Raw genomic sequence first — 21,270 nt, forward strand, 5'->3', positions numbered from 1 at the left:
TGTTTAGAAAGCTCCTGTTCCCAGTCAGGGTGTCCTAAATGCGACGGTGGTGGGGGTGGGTTTAGAGGGCAGCTTGGCAATATTGCATGGTGGTTAGAGTCCTCCTGTTCCCAGCCATTGTCTCCTAAGGGCGGGGGGGAGGGCGCGGATAGAAGGCAGCTTGACAACTTTGAATGGTATTTAGAATCCTCCTATCCCCAGTCGGCATCTCCTAAAGGCTGCAGAGTCGGGGGGGGGGGAGGGAGAGACAGAGAGCAGCCCGGCAACTTCTTGGGAAGGAGAGGAAAGGGGAAGAGGAGGGAAGGGGAGGAAAGGCCACAAGGAAAGGAAAGAAGGGAAGGGAGGAGAGAGAAGGAAATGGAAGTATTTATTTATTTGACTTCTATGCCACCCAATCCCAACGTAAAGGAAATGGGGGAGGGGAAGGAAGGAAAGAAGGAAAGGAAGGGGAAGGGAGGGTGAAAAAGGAAAGAAGAGGAAGAGAGGATGGGGAGAAAATGGAAGGAAAGGAACAAAAGGAAAGGGGGAGGGGGAGTAAAAGAAGGAAGGAAATGAAAAAAATAAGAAAAGGGGAAAGGAGGAGAGGGGAGGAAACAAAAGGAAAGAAGGAAAGGAAAGAAGGGAGGAGAAGGGAAAGGAGGGAAGGAAAGGCAAGAAGGAAAGGGAGGAAATGAAAGGAATAAGAAAAAAGGAAAGGAAAGAAAAGAAGGAAAGCAAAGGTGAGTGGAAGGCAAGGGAAGGGAGGGAAGGCAAGAAAAGAAGGAAAGGGGTAGGGGAGGAACTACACTACACCTCTGGATAATCAGCAACTGTCTTTTCCACCAACATCAGCAAGCCACCATGTCTGCTCATCCTCGTTTTCCTTCACTCAGGTTGACCAAGCTTCTTGAGAGAAGGAACACAAAAGAGATTTCCCGGCTGTGTGCCTGAACCAGACAATTTCCCTCTGGCATCCCACCCGGAGGCCTTGCAGAAGCAGACAAGTAGGTCGGAAGGATGGCTGATCTTAAATTATGAATTTGGTGGTCCCCGAAGTCTAAAAGATTGAAGACCTCTGGTTTATCACATTCTTGGGCAAATCGTGTGAGCCATTTCCTCCTTCGAGTAATCCATGAAAGTACATTATTATTATTATTATTATTATTATTATTATTATTATTATTATTATTATTATTATTATTATTTAGATTTGTATGCCGCCCCTCTCCGTAGACATCTATAGTAGGTAGACAATAAAGTTGAAAAAAGATGAACAACATTTTTACAAATCTATAGAAACCTTGAGGCTGGATGTGATAAGCATTGGTTGGTAAAGGAGGAACCAGGCAAGCACTCCTTGATGTGGATGACATTGGCCACATCCATCCAGTCACATGATTGCCAAACCACTCCTACCCAGACCCATGACCACCAAGCCACTCCCACACAGTAGCATGACTGCCAAGCAACTCCCACAAAAATAAGCCACGGCTGCAAAGTGGCAGTAAAAAAAAATTGAACCCACCCTGACCTGTATTATAATAAATGGTAGATTCAAAAGAATTAACTTTTGCTTTCTTACCTTGTGGGCTCGAATTTGTTTGTATATATCTGTTTGCTGCCGGATTCGGTACTCTAAATCTGAGACATGAGCTTGAAGCCAGTTCCAGTGACTGACAATAGCAGCTCTGTCTGCTGCCCACTGCCATTCTGACCGTCGCCTCCTGGAAAAAAGAGAAACGAACATTCTGCATTAAGGACTGCACACATGCTGTCCCAATTTAAAAACCACCTTCCCCGATAGCATTTGTCATTTTTAACAGCCTTTTGAAGAAGGGTGGTGGTATAATACTCAATTCTACACATTTGGAATAAAAAACATGCTAAGAACAGTTAGTGATGAGCATCTAGATTTCTGCTTGATTTTATCTTGACTAAAGTACTCCAGACACATTCGCCTGACCTTTCTCATCAGTCTCTAAGGTTGGTAACTTACCGACTCCAAAATATTAAGAGACCTTCCTGATTCCCACACATGTCCTTAAATAAAAAAAAATCTATAGTTGTTTTGATAAAAAATTTCAAAAGAAACGTGATCATATTGTCCTTGCCTCCTTTCAGCCTTATCAACCCTCTTTATCAACTCTGTATCTCTCCTCCAAAATGGAATGGAAATTTCCAAACTAGAAACAAAGAAAAACATTATTCTAAATAAGACGTCATAATATCAAAGAGTAAGCTTGGCCTTTTGTGTAAATATTTTTTAAAAAGACATCGCATTAAAATTAGATAACTTCTTGTTAATATTTTCCCAAACTGCATAATTGTATAGTATTATCAACAGAGAAACATTCAAAATATTCCTCTTCAACTCTATCTAGGACTATGTTTTCTGCTCTGGTGTTATAAACATAAATCGAATTAGCTAAAAAAAGCCATGACTTGGCTATATAATCAGCAACTGGCTGGAATAAAAAAATAATAGGATTTGGATGTAAATGTGTTATAGATATAGCACACACAAAAGGGGAGACTGGATAGTTAGCATGTTCAAATACATTTCTAAGGGAAATAGGAAAGTCCTCACAGAAGAATTTATGAACATATCAGAAACAGTAATCCAAGTTTTTAAGTATGCAGAAATTGTTTATATTTTAACTTCTATGTTCTTTGTCCAAAGACTCAAAAAGATATGCTGACATACCAGTTATATACTATTCTGATTCCTAAATAAATTAATCAAAGATACTTAATACAGTATCTACTTTAGGATCTCCTATTAAAAAAATCCCCTAACAGCATCAAAAATAATTTATAGGAAAAATATTTGTATGAAAAATTACGGCGATATTAATTTGATTTTTTAATTAATAAACTTTCTGCCATATATTTTCAAACATCCACTGAAAATTAAGAGACTGAATACTGAGTTAACTTTGTTTGTATACAAATACTGCAGATCAGCGTTAATCTCACTGTCTTTTTCATTTTCTATCTAACCATACAGATACATACACCACCCTTAATATAATATATATCTCAGATAAACATATGGTGTGGTTTCACTTGGTGGTATCAGAGTTTTAAGAGGTGTCAAAACTCAATTTTACTGAGGGCTACATCAGGATTGTAGATGACCAGGGGTGGAGGGCTAGGGGGTGGTGGGCGTGGCTAACTGGATGGGCGTGGCCAACTGGGTGACATGTCCAGTTTGATGCCATTCCCCAAACTACTGGACCAATGTTTCCTCTTCGCACTAGGTAGATCTGGCTGTAGCCATGCTGGCCTGATGTTTACTCTTCACATTGGGTAGACTGGACTGAAGTGACATAGGCTGGCTCCTTACATTTTCCAGGGTGGCCCCGGCGGGGCGGATTCAACCACACATAGGCCAGATCCAGCCCATGGACCTTGTGTTTGACAATCCTGACTATCAAGAAGTTCTATTATGGAAATCGCCTTTTAATTTAAGCATTTGAAACAGCACAAAGAAACATTTAGGCTGATTAAGTCTAAAATTCACTTTCAAAATTAAGAAAACCCTAATATCATTTGCAAATATATTAATAATTACAGTATTCATTTATTTATTATTTGCTATTAAATTTATATTGCTGCTTATTCACCCATATAATCCTCAAAAATTGTGTTCCAAATTTTTTTAAAAACATAACTTCCAAAAGGTACAAAATCAAAAATATGGAAGTTCTGCACATTAAAAACAATTCATGAGAAAAAGTAATTTTTGAAATATCCAATTAAAAAATCACTTTTAACAACCAAGTTAATTTCAAAATCTATGGCAATATTTGCAAATTGCTGCCAGTAGTTTCTTGTTTATTTACTGAAGTTTATCCCTTTTCTCCTTACTGAATGCTGCTCTGCTAATCAAAACTATTGCTGGCCTGGATTAATATTTCAACTTGTATTTCAGAGATCACTTGTTTAGGGCCTTTCCAACCAAAAATGTTGAAGAAAGCCAGAGCACACACACTAACAAGGTTTCCTCTTAACTAGTATTTTGCTACATTAGAAATGCATATTTTTGTACAAACAGTGTTAATTCCATCTACTGCAGCGTACAAGCTAAACACACACTCGGTATAGGTGTGGAATAGGGGCATTGGTCTTACCTGATACACTCCTTATTGGGTGGCGATACCATCCAAGAATGGGTTAACCGTGTCTCTCCAGCTGCCTCGCTTCTGTTGCTAGGGCTTCCCAGCTTTTGGTGAAGACGGAGTGACAGACCCGACGTGTCTTGCTCAAAGATTCTTCCTTCTCTGACCAAAGACCAGATGGTCAACAGGGTAGAGTTGGATGCTATCTCCACCCAATGAGAAGGAACATATCAGGTAAGACCAGCACCCCTTTTCCATAGCGGTGGAGATAGCATCTAGGAATGGGACATACCAAAGCTGGCTGTCCTATGGGTGGGCTACAGTCTGGTCCGAAGTCCCTTCTTCTGTGTGGACATGCTGAAGCACTCTCCAACCAAATGCTGCCTCCTCCAGGGAGCTGCTCGGCAGACCTCCTCTATAGATGCCTGAGCTGCCCACGCTGGTCGTATCCGCACTCCAGGTAGAGTGTGCTGTTACTCAGGCAGGCCTAGGAAGGGCCTTCAGATCGTAGGCCTTGGCAATGGCTGACATAAGCTACCTTCCCACCAAGGATGGGATGACCTTGTTAAACTAAGGTGGTTGACTGGAGGGAAACAAGAGGTGACTGTTTTTCTTAGGGTGGCAGTCTGTTTAAGATAGATGCAGAAAGCTCCTTACGTCCAAGGTGCGCCATGATTTCTCCAGGGGGTAGACTGGATTAGGACAAAAGGTAGGCAAGATAAGTTTCTGGGCCCTATGAAACCAGGAGTTCACATTGGGAAAGAAGGAGGGGTCCAACCACAACAACCCTATCTGGTTGAAAACCACACAGGTCCTTTTCTTACGAACAGGGCGGCCAGATTGGACATCCTCCTGACCAATGTAATGTCCATGAGGAAAACCACTTTACTGGTAAGGAATTGGAGGATGGCTGTGAGCAATGGTTCGTATGAGTTCAAAACTTTGAGCAGGTCCCATGAAAGGTACCTGTGCATGACCAGGGGACACAAGTTAGTCATCCCCTAATGAAATGGCATACCATGGGACGCAGGTCAGGGATTCTAACTTCCCATATGTCAGAACCGAAGACAGTGTTGCCATCTGCCTCTGGGTGGTATTGGGCAATAGCCCCTTATCTACTCCATCCTGGAGGAAACTCCAGGATCTGGGCTATCATCACTTAAATGAGATAAATGTCTGTTCTTACACACCAGGCACAAAAAACTTTCAAAGTGATGTTGTATATTCGTTGGGTGGAAGATCTCCTGGAGGCTTGGATAGTTTTGATGACCCTGGAGGAAAATTTGTCCCCCCCCAGAATACAGTGATCCCCCGCTCGTTGCGAGGGTTCCGTTCCAGGACCCCCCGCAACGAGCGGGTTTTCGCGAAGTAGCGCTGCGGAAGTAAAAACACCATCTGCGCATGTGCAGATGGTGTTTTTACTCCCACAGCGCTAGCGAGGAGCCGAAGATTGGGGGCGGGGCGGCTGTTTGCCGCCGGCATGGAGGGCTTCCTAGCAGCCCCCCAAACCCGGGTTGGGGGTCCGGGGGGCGCTGGCTCTCGGCGCTTTTGAGCTGAGTCCGGAAGCGAATTCGCTTCCGGACTCAGCTCAAAAGCGCCGATAGCAAGCGGCAAGGAACGGCTTGTCTCGGCGCTTTCGAGCTGACCGGACTCAGCTCGAAAGCGCCGAGACAAGCCGTTCCTTGCCGCTTGCTATCGGCGCTTTTGAGCTGAGTCCGGGAGCGAATTTGCTTCCGGACTCAACTCAAAAGCGCCGATAGCAAGCGGCAAGGAACGGCTTGTCTTGGCGCTTTCGAGCTGACCGGACTCAGCTCGAAAGCGCCGAGACAAGCCGTTCCTTGCCGCTTGCTATCGGCGCTTTTGAGCTGAGTCCGGGAGCGAATTCGCTTCCGGACTCAACTCAAAAGCGCCGATAGCAAGCGGCAAGGAACGGCTTGTCTTGGCGCTTTCGAGCTGACCGGACTCAGCTCGAAAGCGCCGAGACAAGCCGTTCCTTGCCGCTTGCTATCGGCGCTTTTGAGCTGAGTCCGGGAGCGAATTCGCTTCCGGACTCAGCTCAAAAGCGCCGATAGCAAGCGGCAAGGAACGGCTTGTCTCGGCGCTTTCGAGCTGACCGGACTCAGCTCGAAAGCGCCGAGACAAGCCGTTCCTTGCCGCTTGCTATCGGCGCTTTTGAGCTGAGTCCGGGAGCGAATTCGCTCCCGGACTCAGCTCAAAAGCGGCGAGAATGAACGGCGTGGGCGGGCGAAGGGCGGGCGGCAGCGAGGAGTTTGCGTGGGCGGTGGGGAAACTCCTCGCTGACGCCAGCAAGAGGGGGAAGACTCGGGGAAGCCGCCCAGCAGCTGATCTCCCGGTTGCCATCTACGCATGCGTGCCCATACACGCATGCGTAGATGGTATTTTGACTTCCGGGTTGAAAAATAGCGAAGTACCCTGTTCGCAATGGTTGGGGACGCAATAAACGGGGGATCACTGTACTCTACTCAAGCACCAGGAAAATTTGTCCCCCCTCAGAATACTCTACTCAAGCACCAGTTGGAACCACTTGGCTGAGGGAGATCTTGCTCTCAAGGATTCCTCCGAGGTCTGTCTACTGATATAGCCACTAAGTTGGCGAATCACGATCATCTGGACCATTGGGGTGCCAGCAGTAAATCTCTTCCTTTTCCACCAGGATCTTCCATACCACTCTTAGAAGAAGGGTAGGGAAGGCATACAGTAATCCTGTGGAGAAGATCCACTCCATCCACCCCTGGCACCGTGAACCTGGCGAAAAACCTCAGCAGTTGAGAGTTGCCTGGGGTGTGAAACGGTCCATGAGTTCCCATAAGAGGGACATGTGCAGGCACCACTCAGCATAGTCGATTGAAGCTCTGCTGAGCCAGTCCGCCTACACGTTTGTCACTCCAGATATATGCTCTTCTGTGATGGGTAGCAAATGTCTTTCTGCGCAGAGGCCTGGCCTCATAGCCTCCTACATGAGGAACCTGGATCTGGTCTCCTCTTGGTGGTTTATGTGTGTCTTGGCACCCACGTTTTATGTCAACACTAATACATGCCATCCTGAGACCAAGGGCTGGAATTGGTGTAAGGCCAGGGGGACAGGCCTTACTTCCATCCAGTTGATGTTTTGATTGCAGTCTGAGAGAGACTGTTATCCTTGAGCCATCTATGATTGGAGTTGGGCTCCCCAACCGAAGAGGCTGGCATCCATTATAACGGTCAAGCTATGTAACTCCTTGAACTGGCATCCCTGTAAAATGGCAGAGGATATCCACCAGTTGAGGGACAGGATTACTTCCCTCAAAACGTGGACCTTGGCTGGTGAGCTGTTCCTGCCTGTCATCTGGAAAAGTAAAAGAAACCACTGAAGATTTCTGGCATGCAGGCATGCCCATGGAACAATGGAAACACTGGGATACCATCTTGCCCAGGAGCAGTGAGAGTAGGACGAAGGGCACCATTCACTCTCTTGACCTGACTTGCCAAGCTTTGAGGCTGGTTTGTCATTCCTGGGATAGATAGACCCTTGCATGCCACTGAACTTCCTTTTGCCGCCTGAGGGATACAATTTCCTGTGCACTTCCTCCTCTGAGAGTGGAGACTGGCTCTTTAGGCAGGGAACTGATGAGTAGAGTTCAGGGAATTCTGGGTAATCCCCTTGAAAAGGAGGATCAAGGCCTTGGCCCGGTCCTAAGGACAGGCCAGAAGCTACTGAGACTACTCACCTGGCCTGTTGTAGCCCAATGACAATTCCTTTTCTTTGCCTGATAGCATCAGCAATAATAGTTTGCAAGTGGCCAGAGGTTACCAACACTGCCCCGATATCAGGTCTAAGACCTGCAGCAGTTGGCCTAAAAGTTGCTTCTGGTTCAAATCTGGCTCTATCAAAAGGCTGGCCACAAACCCCATCAGGATTCTGCAGTGCTGTCATTGGGCCCCAAAGAAATGCATTGCCAATGGGCAATAGTGGACTATGTAGAGACAGCTGGTCTCCAGCTCCCTCTGAAGAGAGACTCCTGGAACACAGCCTGCTGCAATGGCGTGGTTCTGCTTGCATATCTGAGATATGGGAACCTCTCCTGTCAATTTCAGGGCACAGCTATTCTAGAGCTTGTCTCACCTGAGCTCAACTCTCTCAGCTACCTTGGAGTGTTTGTGAGTTTTACTGTTCTCTCTCTCTCTTAGCCTCACAACTGTGTTTAAAAGTGCTTGCTGCTGTCTCAGGAGTTGCGGGAAAAGCCTTTTTGCTTGCTTTGGAACCTGCTCTACTCATGGTGCCTGTTTTCTCCTCCATTTTAAATTTTCCTTTCTCATGATTGGTGCCCTTTTTGAGGGACCAAGGACTGTCGGGTGGAAAGAGAATGGCTCATCACATAGCTCCTGGAACACAGTGGCTGCATGAACCTCTTTTCATGAGTGGCCTGCCTACTGAGTGAAGAGAGGGGAAGAGCGAAAACGCTTGTGACAGACTGTGGGACCGAAGCATCAATGATCAGTTCAAATGTCACAATCCGGGGCAGGAATGGTGCTTAACGGCTGCTTGCGGCTAGAGCTGGAACTTTTAGCCAAAATAAACCCTGCTGGCTGAATAACTCACATGATTGAAGCCTAGGCATTTCTTTTAGAGTTTAAATAGCTGGAATCAGAAATGGGAAGAAATCTCAACTCATGTGTCCTGGCTGAGGACTGAGTCAAAAGTTGGGGAACTCTAGCCACAGAGGCGTGGCATTACAACTCTATCAGACTCAGTCCAATCAACTGAACGGATGAGGTTAACCCACTTCTGGATGCTATCTACACCACTATGGAGAATGCATTAAGGACACAAGCACAAATTAAGACTGACAAAAAGTTTAAATGATGCTATTATCTAGAGAGCTAGGAAGCTTCAAGTTATTTTCACCAGAGTAAGTCAGAATTTACTGGTTTCAATGTCCTGGCTTTACCATCAATAAACCAAGAAGAAACATTAAACAAACTGCTGGATTCAGTTTGTGCTTTACAAATGAAATACAAATGACAACCTTTGGTGTTATGATTCCCAAGCAAGTCCCAGTTCCTGGTTTGCATGTCACACAGTAAATACAGCATGAAAAGAGTATGATATGTTTATAGTGACAACAGAAGCCAACAATAAATTATCATCCATCATGTTCTAACATGCTATTCTTAGGTAAACCAGAATTATATAGAATTCCTAAGCAATAAAAATCAATCCTTCCGTACTAGAGCAGGAGAATTTCTTACTTCATTCATAATACAAAGTCCCAATTGGATTTCCCCATAACATCTGAACAATTTTTTTCAATGTTGTTTTCTAAAGCCTGGTACTGGAATGAGATGCTACAGAATGCAGTTGTAGAATATGGGATGTGGAGTGCTTTTGAGTCAGTTTTTACTCCTAGCTATTGCCAGGATATGAAGTTTCCACGTAAAGATTTTTAGAAAAATCTGCCACTGCCTAGGGGCTGAGACAGAGTGACAGGTCCAAAGCCTAAGAGAACTCTCAGTCCTCAATTTTCTAGCCTGGTATCTTAGCCACTACATCAAGCTACACCAATCTAACTCCCTGTAGAATGGACACATTAAGTAATCTGATTTTGAACACTTCCACATATTTAAGAACAAAAAAGAAAGAAAACCAACATATCCTTATCTTCCAAGTAACTGGGATAATGGCAGTTTTTTGTTTTATGTTCTACATATGTAAACATTATTTCTCTAAATAAATATTATAATAATTTAAATTCTATCCATTCTGCATTTTTAATATGGAAAGATTTTATTCTATTACATACTGCATATAGAAACTGAACACAAAACTCCCCTATAAGGAAATAATTGGCAGCGGTAAGTTGCAATAACTTCCTGTAATATTACATATTATTTAGTGGAAGCATACAAAAACAGCACAGAGGAATCTGATGCACTTTGTTTGAAAGTAGAACACTTGTGTACATTTTTCAAACTGATTATAATTTTTGAACCTCCCTTAATCATTTCTAAAGGGAGAATTTAAATTATGTAATGTTTGTTATACCATGCACTTTCAGCAATATAAATCATCTTCTTTTTATATATATTAAAAGGCTGCATGCATGTATGTTTCAGCATAACTTTGGAACGCCTCAAGCAATTTCAACTGAAATTGGTACACAGATGACTTACTATTTGGGAAAAAAATACTGTGGGGGTAAGGAGCCCCTAGGTGTGTGTGTGTCTGATAACCCTTGATTTATATTTTGAAATTTTGTTACTTTTAGAACAAGAGTAATTTAACAGTTATTGCATTAGGTGTAATAATCCTAAATTAACCAAGCTCCAAATTCCTGTCTTCACAGGTACTAAATCTTTACAGGTAGTTCTCCCGTAATGACTGGTTGCTTAATGACTACTCAAAGTTACAACAGACTAAAAGTACTTACAACCCTTTCTCAAAACACATACACTCAGAAATAATTTTGGATGATTTGCAATTATCAGATATGTATTACTAGCTGCAGAGTTCAACTTATGTGATTTGCAATGTTTTTTGCTGGTTTCAAACAAAATCTGCCCATTGGATATGCTGAATTTGCTCACTGACCACAATGATTCACATTAGGACTCTTGCAAAAATGGTCATAAAATCAAATCAGATCAGATGACCTGTTTAATAACCTCAATAATTTTCAACTCAAATTCCAGGCACAATAGGATCGGACTACCTATATCTTCCTAACAGAAACTGCCCAGGTAGGTCCCCCTCCCGGGGCGTGTGGGGTGTTGTTAGCTAGAAATAATCTTTCCAGAGAATCTTGTCTATCCTGGTACAATTTTGCTATTAGAGAAAACTTATTTCCAAGTCTTCAAAATCAGTGATAATTCAAACTATTTTACTGTATTATACATTTTTATGCTACCCTTAAATTCAACAGCTGCTTTGTTTTATTTAGGATTCTTTAAAATAGTCAACTATTGTAGAGTCTCAATTATAGGACACCCTACATAAATATAGAAATGAATAAAAAGCAATGAGACATTTCACATGCAAAAGCAAATGCAACTTCAGAGTAAGCTCTGAAATAAATAAAAGGTCACTTTTTCAAGGATAATGGAAGAATGTAATGGAAATCCTGGAGCTATGCTCTAGGAAAGCACAGATCCTAAGGATAGTTAGAAATTGATAGTATTAAATATTAAAGTCCACAAAGTTCCATTTCTACCTTTTGAAAAAGTTAGAAAGGCAATCTAGAAGGTTTTTTTTTTTGCAAATGCCCCTTATCTTTCTTCGAGCAATAAAAATTAGCTTTTCTCTTTTAATATATTATTAAATCTTTTAGCATATTTTACTAGTTTTCCTAAAATAAAATTAGTATTTTTCAATTATGTTTCCAAACATTTTCAACTATCACAATTCTGTTTCGGCTACCAAGAAGTCCTTGTATGTATATGTATATATATATATCAATAATAAAACAGTATACAATAATACAATTATATCCAATTAATATAGATAGTTAATTTAAAGCATTATAAAAGACTGAACAATTAAAAATCATTCATTCAAGCACAAGCCATGAACATGCCAAACATTCAGTGACCAGAGGCTGGGATCTAATGACCCCAAGCCTGGCGTCAAAAATAAGTTTTCAGATTCTTATGAAAGGTAAGGAGGGTGGGGCAGTACGAATATTTAGGAGGAGCTGATTCCAGAGAGCTGGGCCCCCCACAGAGAAGGCTCTTCCCCTGGACCCCGCCAAGCGACATTGTCAAGTTGCCAGGACCTGGAGAAGGCCGACTGTAGGACCTAACCAGATGCTGGGATTTATATGGTAGAAGGCGGTCCAATAAATAATCTGGTCCAATGCCATGTAGAGCATCCAGAAACCAATTGGCAGCCAATGCAGTCCGCAGAGTGCTGAAGAAACATGGGCATACCTTGGGAGGCCCATGACAGCTCGCATGACTGCATTCTGCACAATTTGTATTTTCTGAATACCTTTCAGAGGTAGCTCCACATAGAGAAAATTGCAGTAATCGAACTGTAGTCGAATATCCCTTGTTATTGTTGAAAATTTATTTCACCTTTCTCTAAAATCTAAAGAACTATTTTTTAAAGCCCTTGTTTACCTTCCTCTTCAATTTGCACAACTGTAGGAGGCAAAGGGTCATGCTGACAAAGTAAAAATCCTTGCAGGCTATGAAAGAAACCTGCCATGCCCATGAACCGTTTGGTGGCTACTGGCAATGCCAGAGCTGCTGCTGCTGAAGCCTGGAAGCAATTAAAAGTACTCCCCCCACCCAAAAAAAAATTATCTTCGGGTGTAATGGAGCAAGTGTAACTTTTTAAAAAATATATGGATGCTTCGCAGATTACATGCGGCCCACAGAATGTATGCTATGCAGGCCTAATTGTTCGTTTTACGTCACATAGTTCAAACTTCTTTAATAGGAAAGAGGGAAAAACTCTAAAAAATATTTGCTAACAGCTGGTCAGGAAGACTATAAAGAAAACATGAACAAATAAGGAGATGGTACTGTAAGATTGCAAACCAACTTTTCTAACCCTGAATCTTCTGAACTGTAACTACCACCACCATCTTGACAGTTGGGAGTCTAATTGTTTCAGAAGGCATTTGTTTGTAGAAGACTAGCATAAATCTCAGTTAAGCCAATTCACTTACTTCTAGGTGCACTTAGATAAGACTGTATCTCTCAAACATGGGACCCAGATGTAATCTTTTAAAAAGCTATTACAAGGTTGTCTAAAGAAAAATAAAGCACATTTTAGCAAAATTTGAAATAAAGGGTTGATTAAGTGGGTAGGACCAATTCTTACCTGTTTTAAAGATTTCTATGGCAGGCCATCTTAAGAACAAAACTTTTAAGCATCTCACAACCATAATAACCAAGAATGATGCATCCAAGTTTTGTTCTATATTTATTCATCCCACTTTCTTCTCTTCAACAACAATACATATAATTCTTGCAATAGCCTTTCCCAAGTTGGATGCTCTATGAATATGTTGCTATTACTGTTTGTTTGTTTGTTTACTGGACTTTTATGCCACCTCTCTCCAAGGACTCACGGCGGCTTACAACATATAATAAAACAATGCATAACATCCTAAATCCAATTCATTAAATATAAAATCTAAAAATACCCCAAACCCCATAAAAAACAGTCATTCCTATTCAATCAACTTTCATTCACACATTTATCGCCCAGAGGGCAAGGATCTAATAGCCCCAAGCCTGGTGGCATAAATGAGTCTTCAGACTATTGCGGAAGGCAAGGAGGGTGGGGACAGTACGAATCTCCGGGGGGAGCTGATTCCAGAGGGCCCGGGCTCCCCATAGAGAAGGCTCTTCCCCTTGGTCCCATCAAATGACATTGTCTAATTGACAAGACCTGAAGAAGGCTGACTCTGTGGGACCTAACTGGTCACTGGGACTCATATGGGGGAAGGCGGTCCCGAAGGTATTCTATTTTAATTCTACCAGACTCTAAAAAACTTTGGATACAAAATAAATAAACATGAAAATAAGTAAACTGAAGTAACAATAAAAATGATAGAGTTCAACGATAGATGCAAAATGAAAATTCAGTAATACATCAATCCCAATACCTCAAATTGGATTTGAGGAATCTCCCATCGCACCCTATTCTGAAGCCTGGAAATAAGTCAGAGGCCACATTTCTAATCTCAAAAGGTAACATTGTTTAAATAAAAGAATCTGGAGCAGATTCACTCTTCTGGATCATACAATACTAGCCAGTACCCATGGAAGATAGGTAGTCCCCCAAATAATTAGGTCCTATGTTATAGCAGAAGTATTACATGAGCATGCCGATATAAGCTCATCGTTGCTTGTGTCACTGAATTCTGGACACTTTGAAGCTTCTGAGTGTCCTTCAAGTGTAGACCCGCATAGTATGTTGCAATAGTTTGATAAGGGCATGAGTAACTGTCTGGAGGGCCACTCAGAAAGAAGAGCAATTGGAACACTATACTGAACTATTTAAAGGCTTTCTGGACCACATTTGCCATCTGCTCTTCAAGCAGAAGCTGTGAGTCCAAGACAACATTGTGCAACATTCTTCAATGAGGAATTACAATTTCATCAAGGAGTAAAGATGGAAAATTCCAAGACTAAAATGTGTTAACTTCAACTTCCAGACTTCACAACTAGCATGTCTATTGTTGAAAAGTCTGGGAGCTAGTCTATAAATCTGGTGGCTACTTCTATCACAGTGTTCTCCAACTCAGAGACAGACTCTGGAATCATAGCTTGTAGTAATTTGGCCCCAAACCATTCTGTATAAGTATATTTGGATGATATTTCATGCATCCAAATATATCAAATTCGAGAGTGATTCAGTCTCTAAAAGAAAGAAGGCAGAGTTAACTCATACTTTTGAATTCTCAAATCAGCACATCGGAGAATGACAAATGTTACAGCTCACTTTTAAAAATACCCAAATGGAATCATATTATATAACCAAGTAATTATGGATGCATACTGTATTTTTCGGAGTAAAAGACGCACCTTTTTCCTCCGTCATAGAGGCTGATAATTTGGGCGCATCTTATACTCTGAATGTAGCTTTCCCCCCCCCTCCACCCGAGTCCTAACTAGCTGCTAATAATCTTCCCATCTCTTATCTTATAGGCTCTTTTAGAGCTTCAAATAAGTTTCTTTCTAGCCCTAACCAGGTGCTAATGATGTTCCCAGCTTTTATCGGCTTGTAAGCTCTTTCATTGTTACTCTCTATGAAGAATATTTTCCAAACCCTGTCTTTGTAGAGTTTTTTTTCTCATTCTCTATTTGCTGTTCTGTCTGGGTCACTCCGGAAGCCAATACCAACCCAAAAAGAGAAGCCAGACACACCGATAAAAGGCAAAAGGCAGTTTATAGAATTCAAGAAAAAACACAGGTAACAGAAAATGTCCTTACAAACAGGAAAATGCTGTATCTTCAGATATATCCACGACGACAAAAGTCCATGCAGCAATACAGGATTCTTGCTGCCAATACGAGGCTGTAGATAGCAGACCTACACCTCCCACGGGTCTTCCAAACTGCTGGGCCACAAGCCAGGAACAGAGACGTCAAGAACAAAGCAGGACACCGTAACTCCAATTGATAACACTCCACATGGTTTCAAGGGCTTGCCTGCCTTTTAAACCCTGCTGATGAGGACCACACCCAAACCCAGCTGTTTCTAATTCAATGGTGATAATATTTCTTTAACTGCTCCTTTCTTTGCTCTGAAGGTCTCTGTCGCATGTCAATGATAGCTTGTGCGTCATCCCCTAATGATTCCAAGCTACTGGCTGGGGAGAGCGCCCCCCCCCCCGGGGCTCTCATGCTGTTCATCCTCATCCCATTCCTGGCTGTCCCCTCCCCCGTCCGACTGCTCAGCCCCCTCCTCTTCGCTGTCATCCTCCTCCGGGCATGGAGCCAGCAGAGACACAGCTGGTCCCTGAACAGCCTCAGGCTGAACCACAACAATTTGCTTTGAATGTTTCTTTCCAGCCCTAACCTGGTGATAACAGTGTTTACTGGCTTGCAAGTTCTTTCATTGTTACTCTGTGAAGAATGTTTTCCAAGTCCTAAGTCTTTGCAGGATATTTTCCATTGCTCTACTTGCTCCGAATATTTCTTTCCAGGTGCTAATGATGTTCCCAGCTCTTACTGGCTTGCAAGCTCTTTCATTGTTACTCTCTCCTAAGAAAGTTTTTTTTAAAGCCATAACCAGGGGATAAAATAATGTGCTGAAGCTGACCAGATTAAGGATGCTAGCCAGATGAATATCTGGTAGGCAGATTCTTTTCCCTAAGGTAGGTCTTATACTCCGGAGCGTCTTAAACTCCAAAAAATATGATATATATTTACACATGTTAAACTGTATATTGTACATATACATATCATATGTGTACAACAATTCTCCTTTTTGAAGCAGCTAATAAATACTTTTGTCTGCATTAAATTCTCAATTAGATGATTACTTGTTCAGAATGTAGTTAACTACATCTACCCTAAACTCAGTTATCTAATTAAAATTTTAGTAATCACATTCTAGGTACTTTAAAAAAAACTGTAAAATTTCTGCCAGATCTCTAGTTTCTTTAGTAATGTCCATTAAGCAAGGATATCAATGGCAATTTCTTCTATTGAAGGAAGATGCTTATTAGATATGTGCGCAGTAGATAGATCAGTTTCACACCACAATAAGATTAGCTTTATGTACAAAAATAAAAGATATTATCATTTTTTGCCTGGATAATTTAAAATTCTTTGTACAAAAACAGAATTTCTCCAGTAACTTCAGGATAATTGGGGGGTGGGGGGTGGAGAAGGCAGAGGTGGAAATCTTAGAATAAAATTGCCCGCATGGTACATATTTGCTGTCAGGGCCTCTGAAGTTTTAAATTTCAGTATGTGGGTGTGCTGCAACATCTATGAAGAAAATGCAGGCAAAATCAAAACAGCCCCAAAACATTTCCAGAGTTTACAAAGTAATCCCTTTTTATACTTCCAGTATGGGTCATGTTCCTAAAAGTTGGGTTATTTCTTCAGACAACACATAAGCTCGCTGGCATCTGAACACAGATCAGATTTTATGCAGTGACCTTTTTTCACAACCAGGTTTTCTTTATCAGACCAGGAGAAAGAACAAATGTAGCTAATACGGCTTAATGTCCTTAGACCCTAGACTCTAGTGCAAGATTTAAAAAAGCAGAATCAAATGTCAAGGATACTTTTATCACACCCACATCTGTGGGCCTTAGCCAAGCCAGCCCCACAGGCTCCTTGACTGACAAGGACAACCTCCTGTAAATTTAAGCAGAGGACACTTGTAAAAAGAAAACTGCATGCACATGGGTATAGGGGATGGTAGTAACTGAGATTTCACTCCATCTCCTTCTGTAGACTAACGTCGCAGCATGGAAAGGAGGAAGGAGGGCATCAAGAGAGGAAATAAACAAATGCACACTGGGAAGGTCCCTGACCTTTATTTGCTTAGAATGAATGAGAGGATAGAGGGGGGGAAAATAAAGAGAAAAACAAAATAAAGAGCCCCCAGGATGACTGGAGTGTATGAGCGAAGTCTCTGAGTTATAAATACTGCAGCAACCAGGCACATTAAATAAGATGAACATACATTACTTCCCTTTGTTAAGGCAGTGCTTCCAACCTTGAAAACTTGAAGCTATTTGGACTTTAACTCCCAGAATTCCCCAGCCAGCATTTAAGCTTGATTGAACTTCTGAGATTTTTTTAATATAATGGGCTCCTCTGGACAAAGCACCGAGGAACGCAAAGGAGCTACAAGTGTCAGGTAAGACAAGCATCTCACCGTGAGATGCAGTTTGGGGGTGACAGATCGGGGGGTGGAAGGGAGGCTGGGCAGGCCATGAGATGGTCACAATAGCTCCGTTGCATTCCTCAGTGTTCTCTCCAGGGATGGAAGCCCATTGTACCAGCAAAAAACCCCTTCTCTTTAGAGTTCTGGAAATTTGATTTAATTCACGAGAAGTTTTCTTTTGCCAGTACAATGGGCTTCCTTCCCTAGACACAACGCTGAGGAACATGATGAAGCTACAAGTCCCAGGTAGGACACACATCTCGCAGCTCTCCCCACCCCGAGATGCCCATCCTAGACCCTTGTCCAGAACAGCTGCTGTCCTGTCTGGGTTTGGAAGCCGAAGAACTGGAGTTTGGGGGGGGGGGGGGGGGAAAGACTTCTGCTGCTTTCCTTCCATGCAGCCAAAAGCAGAGGCTTTCTTTCTTCCAATTCCTGCTCTTCGGCTGTTGCGGGAGATGATTCCCTCGATTCTGGTCGCTCTTTATCCAGCAGCTTCTGCCTGTCCCTATTTTCCCATTTCCTCTTTTTTGCACTCTGGAATGCAAAAAAACAGCACAGCGGCAAACCAGAAATGTGTTTTTCTGAACTTCCAGTCTGTCAATTGGATGACATTTTTTCACCTACCAGCCTTCAGAAAGGTCTATGCATGGCGGGGAACGGGGATTGTGCATGCGCAGGGAGGAGAGAAGGGGTGTGGGCACGTCACGCATGCTAGCAACCCCCCACCCCACTGTTTTAGCATGTGAACCAAAAAAGGTTCATCATCACTGCTCTAGGGGATTAATGTCAGTATGGTAGGGAAGGAAAATGAAAGAAGCAACAATACTGAAGGCTTCAATCTTAAGCAGATGCTAGAGTAGAAAGTATACTGTATATGTATATTTCCTATTTCTCCAAATCTTTGAATGAAAATGGCACAATATTTTTTTGGGGGGGAGGGGGGTTGAGAAAAATGAGTACAAGCATTTATATTTTTTACTTCCGGGTGGCAGTAATTGAGGCTTCCCTGTGGGAGGAGATTGCACCCTAGTCTTTTAAGAAGGTTGTGGTCTGCCCTCATTTTAAAAAGCTATTGCTAGATTCCTGTTAGATAATTTTTGACCTGTTTCCAATCTTCCTTTTGGCGGAAGGTTGTTGAGAAGATGGTTGTAGGGCAACACCACAGGTTCCTAGATGAAACTGATTATCAAGACCCCTTCCAGTCAGAGCCCTAGATATGGGAATAAAACAAAATTGGTTGCATTTTTTGATGATTTCCAGTGGGAGTGGGATAGTGTAGTGCTTCCATCCTTGCTCTATTTAACTTCTCAACAGCCTTTGATACATTTGACTATGGTATCCTTCTGGAGTGTCTTCTGAGGTTGGAAGTAAAGGGGTTCTCTGTTGTCCTATTCACTTCCTTCCTCAGGCCACTCTTAGTATTGACAGGAAGCAAGAGGGTAGCACTGTCTCAGACAGGCCCAATGCATAATGTGTGGGTTCTCCTGGACTTCTGCTTAAGAAGCAAGTGGCAGTCATGGCCAGGAAAGCCTTTGCACAATTGTGGGTTGTGGACTAGTTACATCCTTTTCTGGAGTAACAATCCCTGTTCATACTTACTTGTACTAGTCAAGACAGTTACTCCTGTCTTGACTAGTACAATGATACATGGAACTGCCCATGAAAAGTATCCAGAAGCTCCAGAGTGTTCAAAATACAGTGGCATGCATGATTTTGTGAAGACCCAGAGGTGCACATATGTCACCTCTCCAGTCAATTTGCTTCCAGGTAAAATTCAAAGTGCTGGTTGTCAAGCCCTACATTACTTGGGACCAAATTATCAGAAGGATCATCTCTTTCCAGTTACATCCACCTAACCCACCAGAGCAGGAGAGGTAGGGATTGTTGAGGTCACACTTCCTACAGATACATCTGATGGGACCCAAAAGAAGAGGTTTTTCTGTAGCGACTCCCTTCCTTTGGAACATCATCACCATGGAGAACAGATTGGTCCCCACTTTGATACTGAAGTTCTGAAAACCTGGGTTTTTTTTACTTTGAATGAAAAGATATGAGCCGGGGTGGCGCAGCAGGTAGAGTACTGTACTGCAGGCCACTGAAGCTGACTGTAGATCTGAAGGTCAGCGGTTCAAATCTCATCACCGGCTCAAGGTTGACTCAGCCTTCCATCCTTCCGAGGTGGGTAAAATGAGGACCCGGATTGTGGGGGCAATATGCTGGCTCTGTTAAAAAGTGCTATTGCTAACATGTTGTAAGCCGCCCTGAGTCTAAGGATAAGGGCGGCATAAAAATTGAATAAATAAATAAATAAATAAATAAATTTGTTTTCTAATAACTATGATTGTTTGGTTTTGGGGGTTTTGGAGAAAAAAATCTTGAGTTTATTTGGAATTAGGAGCTCTAAGCCCACTAACTTGATCATCTTTGATGCCCTCTGAACTTGGTGAGGACCAGAAGATCATGCGCTAATTAGAAATGATATGTTGTACATTAGTACCCCACAAAACAACAGGCCTAGGAAGGAGGTCTGCATTTCTTCCAGATTGAGAATTCTATTAGGTATACCATACAAGAAGTTCTCGACTTATCACCACGATTGAGCCCAAAATTTTTATTGTTAATGAAACATGTGTTTGCTGTAATTGTTAAATAATTGAATTTGTTTGGCTTCTCCACTAACTTTGCTTGTCAGAAGATCACAAAAGGGAATCATGTGACCCCGAGACACTGCAACCGTCATAAATATGAGTCAGCTGCCAAGAAGCTGAATTTTGAACACATGACCATGGCGATGATAACCAGTTATAAGTGTGAAAACTGGTCATAAGTCAGTTTTATCAGTGCCATTGTAACTTTGAACAGTCATTAGTTGAACTGTTGTAAGTTGAGGATTATCTGTAACTGGTTAATTTTGTTTTTTGTTTCTGAAAGAAACTGAAAATATTGATGATAATCTTTTCAGCCTTTACTACAGGATATTTTCTGTAGTTGTATCTTAGTTGTGGAATCTTGTTCAGGGAAGTCCAGCTACTTCCCTTATCTCATGGAGCTATTACCAGATGGCAAAAACTTTCCACTATACAAAATCCCCTTCCATATTGGTTTGTAAGTTTTTCTCACTCTTGGTCTTCTAGCATAGTTAAAATATAGTTTTTAGGAAGTCATTTATGCTGATTAAATGTCCAAGGGAATCTAATGCTTAGATTGAATTTTATATTTTCAATTATATTATTATAATTATATATTATAAATATATTATATAAATATATTATTATTATTCTGGGAAGATAACTACAAGTTATGTTACAAGTACACGTACCTGGGTAAATAATTGAGAGGATGAGACAGGGCAGAAAAGAAAGATTTGGAAGTTAGAAAAACTCAAGCATTTTTAATGTATTTAATCTCAACTTAATTACTGCAAATAACTCAAGGCAGTACACACATTGAACATGCTTTCCTCCTCCTATTTTCACCAGAATAATTTTATGTGTTGGGTTGAACTGGGAGGAAGTAATTGGTCCAAAATCACCTATCTGGCTTTCTTTTCTTTCTTTTTTTGTAAATTTTTATTGATTTTTAAAAAATATAACACAAAACAAGACAAACAACATTTAACATGTAAAGGAGCTACCATTGCTCCACTAAGCATAGAAGTCTTTCTAATACGAAAAAGGACTACCGTATATACTCGAGTATAAGCCGACCCGAGTATAAGCCGAGGCACCAATTTTTGCCACAAAAACTGGGAAAACGTATTGACCCGAGTATAAGCCGAAGTTAGAAAATGCAGTGGCTACTGGTAACTTA

The 21,270-nt window shown here is 41.9% G+C and overlaps 1 protein-coding gene across 4 annotated transcripts in view; it reads right to left on the reverse strand.

Moving 5' to 3' along the window:
- Positions 1–21,270, reverse strand: part of KANSL1 (KAT8 regulatory NSL complex subunit 1) — a 195,926-nt gene that overhangs the window by 80,289 nt on the left and 94,367 nt on the right. For all 4 annotated transcript variants that reach the window (XM_070729030.1, XM_070729033.1, XM_070729029.1 and 1 more), the window contains one exon: positions 1,562–1,703. In XM_070729030.1, the coding sequence (XP_070585131.1) occupies positions 1,562–1,703 (142 nt within the window). The remainder of the gene's footprint in view (positions 1–1,561; positions 1,704–21,270) is intronic.

This window comes from Erythrolamprus reginae, chromosome Z, assembly GCF_031021105.1.
Source record: "Erythrolamprus reginae isolate rEryReg1 chromosome Z, rEryReg1.hap1, whole genome shotgun sequence".
In the NCBI taxonomy this organism is placed as follows: domain Eukaryota; kingdom Metazoa; phylum Chordata; class Lepidosauria; order Squamata; family Dipsadidae; genus Erythrolamprus; species Erythrolamprus reginae.